The 7970-nt window shown below is 39.0% G+C and overlaps 1 protein-coding gene across 8 annotated transcripts in view; it reads left to right on the top strand.

The window, feature by feature from the left end:
• The window catches only part of PDK1 (pyruvate dehydrogenase kinase, isozyme 1), a 15516-nt gene continuing 7546 nt past the window's right edge, over positions 1 to 7970 (top strand). For 2 of the 8 annotated variants that reach the window (XM_010566669.1, XM_010566660.1), the window contains exons 1-6: positions 1 to 217; positions 3559 to 3700; positions 5167 to 5238; positions 5891 to 6075; positions 6374 to 6463; positions 6762 to 6839. In XM_010566669.1, the coding sequence (XP_010564971.1) occupies positions 100 to 217; positions 3559 to 3700; positions 5167 to 5238; positions 5891 to 6075; positions 6374 to 6463; positions 6762 to 6839 (685 nt within the window). In that variant the 5' untranslated portion in view covers positions 1 to 99. Of the gene's footprint in view, positions 218 to 298; positions 3701 to 5166; positions 5239 to 5890; positions 6076 to 6373; positions 6464 to 6761; positions 6840 to 7970 lie in introns of those variants that run through there. The other 6 variants (XM_010566703.1, XM_010566677.1, XM_010566722.1 and 3 more) reach the window with 6 other exon arrangements.

Raw genomic sequence — 7970 nt, 5'->3', positions numbered from 1 at the left:
CGCGCGGCGGAGGAGGCTGCGGCCTGGGCAGGGGCCGGGGGAGGTGGCGCGGAGGGAAATGGCGGCCGGGCCGAGCTGAGGGGGGAGGAGAGCCGCGCCATGAGGCTGCTGCGCGCCCTGCTGCGCAGCGCCTCCCCGGGCAGCATCCCGCAGCAGGTGGACTTCTACTCGCGCTTCTCCCCCTCGCCGCTCTCCATGAAGCAGTTCCTGGACTTCGGTGAGTCCCCGCCGGGCTGCCCGCCGCCTCCGCCTCCCCGCCCCGCTGCCCGCAGGTGCCTGTGAGGGAGCGGGGGGCGAGAGGGGAGGCAGGAGGCGGCTCCGGCGCGGCCGTGAGCTTCCCCGCCCCCCGCCGTCGTGTTAGCGCTACCGCGTTGCCCAGCTGTTGCTTATCGCTTCTTAGTACTGTCCTTTTTGGCAGAAAAAGGCTCTGCTTCCTTCCGGAAGGAGGGAGCGCAGTGGGCTCCTTCCCCGGAGACTGGAACTGTGGCAAGGTTGAAATTCGGCTGAACGGTCCAGTTTTTGGCATCGCAGAAGTAGTTTGTTTTTTTCCTGCAAAACCTGCAGGGTTGGGTAGAGGGTGGGGGCAGTTTTGACAATTGGTACTGTTAGAGTAGTGACTCAGGACCAAGTGAGATTTTCAAGCCTTTTGCAAGCTAGCAGCATGCCACCATTTAAGGTCCACCAAACACAAGAAAGGTTTAACCTCAGCTGGCGCCGAGCAGCTGAAATCATGTCACTTCTCAGTCACGTGTGTGTGCGCCCTACAAAAACACCTTACCCAAATGATGTTGTTTTAGAAGAGGTGTGAGAGAAGGAGCAGGACGCAAACACCAAGAGCCGTTCTGGAGGACTGGGAATCTAGCCTTGAAAATGAGTACATTGGTAACAGGATCCTCAGTCTTACACTCTGCGCTAAAACCACTCATAATGCTCCCAGGTTTGACTGACCACTTGGAAACAAAAGGGATCACAGGAATTGTTCTGTTCTGCTTCAAAGCAAAGACTATGCAGGGAAAGGTCTTGTAAGTCACGTGAGAAACCTTTCCAAAGCCTGGGGATGGAGCCATACTATAATAAATGCTGTTATTGTACCCAGGGCGCTCTCACGTGCATAAATGTTTACATAAATGTTGTGTATAAACATTTAACTAGGTAATAGTTACATTGCTTTTTACATTTTCGTAAGTAAAACATAACTGAGAACTAATCCTAGAACGCCATACTTTGTGTAAGTAGGAAGACTTAGAAAGAAAAGTTTCTCTTAACTATCCACTCTCACTTCATCCATCTATTCAGCATTTCATATGTTGCAATAAAAGGTATCCAATATTTAAAACTCCAGATTTGTACAGGACCCCCAGCATATATTCTGTTGCTACCATACTTTTAAGCAGATAATCTCGCAATTCAGAGTTTGCTTTGACCTGTGTTATTTTACTACTAAAATGCCGATAAAATAATGCTTATCTTAAAATCAGTGTTTATTTTCAAGGAGTAGTATTTCCTCATGTCAAAAGTTAGGCTACTTTTTTGCTGTTAGTACCTGAACATAAGGAAGGTACAGATAAGCTTGAAAACTTTTATTTTCTCTCTCTCTCTTTTACTTAAGGATTTAATAGTAAAGATAGTAAAAACTAATAACAAAGGCAAAAAAAGAGTAGAGTGCAATACCGAGTATTTGTCTGTAAGACATTCTGTAAGCCATTATAATCTGATGGTGTTTTCATTCAGGATTTTTTCGGGTCCTTTTGCTAAAGTGAGAGCAGTCAAAAAGGAAATCATAAAATCTGGTAATGTTAACTTTAAAAAAGAAAAAGTCTGCTTCTAGTTGCCCCAGGTTTCGATCTAGCAAATTAAATATTCCATATGCAAATTTAGGTCTGGGTCATATACATCTGTCATATCTTGGGTTATAAGCACACAGTATTTTCTGTAAGAGTCTTACCCATTCTTTGCCTAGATAGACCATAGCTGCACAGGGAAACAAAGCCATTTGCCCATTCACTGAAATCTTGTTTACCCTAAGCTGTCTCCCATATTTGACCCAGGATTGCAAAGATACAGCCTCCAGATAAAAAAGTGGAATGTCATTTGCTGACTATATGAGGTATTTGAAGATTATCTTTACTTCTAATACTTCAGTCTGACTTGTTCATGGAATTTTAGCTGAGAAAAGCAAAAGGCCAGTAACAGTCATGCCTGAAGTGCAATCTGACTAGGGAGAAGAATGAAAGGTTTCTGGGCAGAGGTCATATGTAGACAACGCATAATACTGGTAAGTGTCACTGGGGAGGAATTCCTTGTAAGCTATTAATTTTTTATTAAGTTAACTGACATGCTCTCATCAGTGTAGTTTATGATGTATCTGAGTCTGGATGCATTAAACTACTCCATTTCAATTTGGTGAAGATTTTTCCTGTTTAAGACACTCCCAGTTCCCTCTTTTTCCATATCCCTTCCTTTAATCTTCTTCCCCAACTCTCCCTTGCCAAATGGAAGGAATGAACTGAGCAGAAACATGAGAGTTAATTTGTAGGAGTTACCTGTTGTGAAACACCAAGCCTGAGGTATGTACTTCACTGCAGCAGATGAACTGGTTAGTAAGTCCAGATGCTGTTTACATGACACTCTTGAAATCTAGAAAAAAGTGTGGCTGAGAATAAAGTACAGCATTTCTTAGCCTCTTCCCCACTCCACACCCTCCTTTCTTGCGTAGTAAAACAAGCATTGTGGGAGTGAATTTAGGTCTTGATCTTAATAACCACATTTAATTGCCACCCACACAGATGACACCTGTCCTTATAAAACGACAGGTCAGTTATCAACAGGTGCAGTAATTTAGCTTCTAGCTTTTAAAAATGTAAAAAATTCAAAAAGTAAATATATGGGAGAACTACTATTCTCATGACTAAGCACTGTAGCTGTCCTACTTTAATTTCTCTCTCAGTATTCATGTGAATTCATTCATCTGTCTTCTATTCCTGTAAGACAGTGAATTTAAATTACAACAGATCTAGCTGAAAATGAGATAAATATTACAGCATTTTTTTACTGAAAGTGTTCCAGTATGAGTTATGGTAATTAAGTAAGATCAGTGATCAAGCAGGGTGTATGGGACTATGATACCTTCTCAAGCATCATTCCCATAAATCATTTCCTGTGCTGGTTTCATTTGCCTCTCTGACATGCTCAGAATGACATACTGTTTGATCAGTACTAGTTACAGTCAATGTTTGCTGCAAATAAAACGGAACAATTTACATGGATAGAAGTGATATTTAAAGTTGAATAGTATGGGTTGGCAACTATTGCATGAGTTACACTTTATATATTGAACATTCTTGTTACTGCAACAGGGCTGGTAGGTTTCAATTTGAGTTTACATTTTGAAATATAAATGGGCCGCTGCCATGAAAGAAACATTGGCTTACCAGACTGGCCTGTCAACTTTAAAACCAAACCACAGACCTCTTATGCAAGAAAGTAAGAGTTTGTGTAGTTCTCTACTGTAAGTACTGACTTTATTCTGAAGCTGCCATATATTTACTTTGGTCTTAGGATCTGAAAATGCTTGTGAAAAGACTTCATTTATGTTTCTGCGACAAGAGTTGCCTGTGAGATTGGCAAATATAATGAAGGAAATAAGCCTGCTTCCAGACAACCTCCTAAGAACACCTTCAGTTCAGCTGGTGCAGAGCTGGTAAGAACAGCATCATTTCATACCTTTAAAGATGACTTTCTGCATATATACAAGTTGGAGGAATTCTCTTCCACAGAAAGAACATTTCATGTGCTCGTTACATGAACATCGCTTATTTAGACTAAATATCCCAATGTAACATAAATCAGAAACTAAATTTACAAACTTGGAAAAAACCCTTTAGGAGCAATCAGAGAACCCACAGGGAATTAAAAATCTTTAAGTATTGCAGATAGTCATGTATGAGAACTCAGTAAAACCAAAAATCCACCAGAACAATGTTTAATAGGGGACTTACCTAAAATGAGGAATCTGGTTAAAGAAACCAACAGAAGAAGGCTAATGCACAAAATGCTTGCAAAAGCTAGTAGAAACCATTTAAAAGACAGGTTATTGCAGATTGAGAGTAAAGGAAGGTGTAGAAAATACAAAGAAAGAGCAATAGGAATCTCCCAAAGCCAAAATATGTAAAACAACAGAAAGAATATGAGGCTATTAAAATAAAAAAGACATAATTGGAAGAGTAAAATTTGCTTTCAAGTAAGGAACTTAAACATAAACATAAGCTTTTGTAAGATGAGAGCAAAACAAGGAGATTGCTTGGCAACTGCTAAAGGCACATGGGTATCTGGAAAGGCTTTTAAAGTTAAGAGAACAGAAGATCTGCCAGTGAATAAGTGGGATTGATTAGATGACTGGATATAAAAAGAGCTATCAATGAAACACGAATATTTAAATTCTCATTATACTAAATGACATTGATCAGATGGGAAATGAATCCAACTTGGACAAATGCAAAGCAGAGCCCAGAGAGGAACGTCGTCTCCCTGTATGCTTGCTTGCTTACAATGGAAAAAGAAATTTTGATGCTACTGGGGATATTTTTCTGACTATGTCAGTTGATGGGCAAGAAGGCAAATAGTGTTAGGAACTAAGTAACAAATGGGGAGGAATATAATTGTACCACTGCGTTAGCCCATTATTCCTCTGAATTGCATGCAGTTTCAGTCACTCCATCCTGAACAGAAAAGACCAAGAGGGATAATCAGAGGGTTGGAACAACTTCTACGTGAGGAGAAACCAAATAGAATTCTTCAGCTTGGAAAATACACATCTAAGGAAAGAGATGGCAGAAATACTTAAATCATGAACAAGCCAGGAAGATTTTCTAATAACAGAACTCACTGGGGCTGCAAATAGGTGATCACCTACTGGGTTTAAAACACAAAGAAGATCTTTTATGCATTCTGATTAAATTGTGGTATTTATTGCTCTGGAAATTTTGGAAGAAAACATCATGAATAGATTCAAAAGTATCTAACAAAATTCACAGGGGATAGGTCAATGGGATGTATCAAATACAATGATTTGGAAACAAGCAACCTTGGAAGACCATAAATTGCTAACCAAAGGGATCTGAGGAGGCATATTAGAATTGGTCTTTGTCATTTTTCTTTCCTTTAAAGGTATGTCCAAAGTCTTCAGGAGATCCTTGACTTTAAGGACAAAAGCTCAGAAGATTCAGGGGCTATTCATAGGTAAGGATTTGCTGTCACATATGTTAATATTATGGTAATATTATGTTAATATTATGTAGAAGGACTGGCAAGAAAATGATAGCCTAGGAAGAATTTCAGCTATCTCCAATCTTTACATAAGAATTGTAGTAACGTCACCCCCTGTCCCTAAAAGGAGGGTACACTAAAACATGAAAAAAAGCACTTTTATACCGTATCATTCTGGTCAGGACCTTTTTTGGTTACACTGAAGAAGCTATGAATACATTAAGCTTGACCAAATGTTTACCAGTTCCTTACTTGTAATGTTGGAACCGATGTGTGGAACTTTTCACCTGTAGAGTAGGTTTGGTCATCATTGGCTGACCATAACTGCCATTTGACAGGCATGGGATGATCTGCGTGAAAATGGTTGGCAGAATTTTCTCTTTTTCTTGGCAGTAATCAAGATAATAACTAATAATTTTATAAATAATCAATAAAGGTTGAGTAATGATTGTTTCAATGCTAGTCGCTTGAAATATGCTGTAAAGACTGACCTGTCTTCTTATTGTCATAGGCAGACCTGTGATATTTCTGTACATAATGGTCTTCATTTTTGTAGGCAGATACTGTGTTTGCCATAATACTAAATTCACTTGAAAGTGAAATACTAACAATGTATTTATTTTAGTTTTACAGATACTGTGATAAAAATCCGGAATCGACACAATGATGTAATTCCTACGATGGCTCAAGGAGTAATAGAGTACAAGGAAAGCTTTGGCATTGATCCAGTGACCTCACAGAATGTGCAGTATTTTTTAGACCGTTTCTACATGAGTCGCATTTCAATTAGAATGCTCCTTAATCAACACTGTAGGTGCTATTGTTGAAAGAAAGGGAAATGATACCTGTACTATTGTCAGCATATTTTCTTCTCATTTTTAAGTGCTTAATATGTACTTAAATGCTTCTTAGGAGTACACTATTTGCCTTGCTATTTATAAACTCATTCTTAATACACTTCTTAAAATATTTATTAATAGTAGGCTTTCAAGTATGGTGAAGATTGGAGTTATAGATTGCCTATAAATTTCTGTTTAGCAAAACTGAAGACACAAACTAAAATTATAAAATTATATTGGGAATAAAATAGTATTTTCTTTTTTGGCAGCTTTACTGTTTGGTGGGAAAATTAATCCAGCTCATCCAAAACACATTGGAAGCATTGATCCTAGCTGCAATGTTGTTGAAGTTATTAGAGGTAAATTCAGCAGATAAGAACAAGAATCCTGAAAACTTACATGAACGGCTACACTGAGAGCCAATACACATCTTGATATTCATATACTGTTTAGTTCTTTCCTACGTGGAGGAGAAGTTTCATTTAAAGTGTAATACAGTTTTGTCACTTTTCCCTGTAAACCTAGTTTGTGTGAGAAAATACAAAATCTCCTTTACAGTACAGTGTTTTCAATTTTAGTTTTTCTTTTTGGCAAACTGTAAAGGAGGAAAAGAAAAAAATGGAGGGGGAAATGTAACTTCCTGTGTTTTTATTATAGATGGCTATGAAAGTGCCAAGAGACTTTGTGATTTATATTACATGAGCTCTCCAGAACTCATCCTTGAAGAGCTGAATGGTAAGTGAATATGGGACAAGGCACTCTCTTGAACATAGTGACGGCTTCTTCTAAAGTAGCTGGTGGTGAAATGTTCTCTTTCCACTTTTCATATAGTTGATGTGTTCTCTCTTCTATACTGTCATAAATAGTTTGGGGCTTTTTTTGTGTTTTTTCTTTTGTTTTTGTTAAATCTGGCAGAAGGCTTTCCCTATTCCTCCCTTTAATTAGAAAACTGGAATCTGTAGAAAAGTTTTTGACACTACAGCTGTTGATATAAATTATTTTAGCAGCCTCCTTCCCTCCCTAAGTTTTCTTGCATGTCTTCATCCTATGCTGTCTATTGCATCTTGCCCTCTGCATTTCTTGTGACACTTAAGATTTATACTAAACATTCCATTGTAATTTCTCTTGCTTATTCAGCTGTCATGTTCTTGTAGCTGTAATTAGATATAGTACACTCAAGTTGTGGTAAAAATTATTTGAACCCATTGGCTGTAAACTGTTTTTTCAAGTCACAGCTGTGTTGCTGTGAACTCAGAGGTCAGCTATTGCCCTTGTAGCCTTGCTGAATGCTAAAGAGCCTTTCTGACACTACTCACTAGAGTACTTTACAAGATACTAAATGCCAACTTCAGACAGACCTACAAAAACAAGCAATCAACATTGCTTCTACAAGTCATTGTGAAAGCCAAAGTGCAACCACAGTAACTTGGCCTATGAAGCTAAAGGCAAAGAAAGTGTGGCCTTGACTACACATTCTAGATCTTTTCTTCCTACTGTACAAAACCTGTCATTCTGTATCTAGGTTAAAGAGTTTACCTCTTGTTGGAGCATGATACTAAAAACACTTGTAGGAAACTATCAGTCACACTAGCTAATTCTCTGTACTGAGGGGTCATTTAATGGTGTACATGCTCCAGAAGCCAGAACAAATAGTTGTTTTTATAAAAGGAGTGACCTTTTGCTCAATGAATTGTGAAGGTGAGTTAAACCTGATCCAGGGCAAATGCACGTTCCTTGCCCACAGCTGAGAGTGGAGACCATTATTTAAACCTTAGGCATGGGATCTGGGGGTGGAGGCATGGAGGGAAGCAGTTACCTTGAGGATAGAAACCTAACATATTTCAAAGAGCGATTCCCCCCCTCCCC

Source organism: Haliaeetus leucocephalus, unplaced genomic scaffold (assembly GCF_000737465.1).
Source record: "Haliaeetus leucocephalus isolate CR32 unplaced genomic scaffold, Haliaeetus_leucocephalus-4.0 Scaffold1, whole genome shotgun sequence".
Lineage (NCBI taxonomy): Eukaryota > Metazoa > Chordata > Aves > Accipitriformes > Accipitridae > Haliaeetus > Haliaeetus leucocephalus.
Note: the sequence above shows the minus strand (reverse complement) of the source record. Positions and strands in the feature narration are given on the sequence as shown.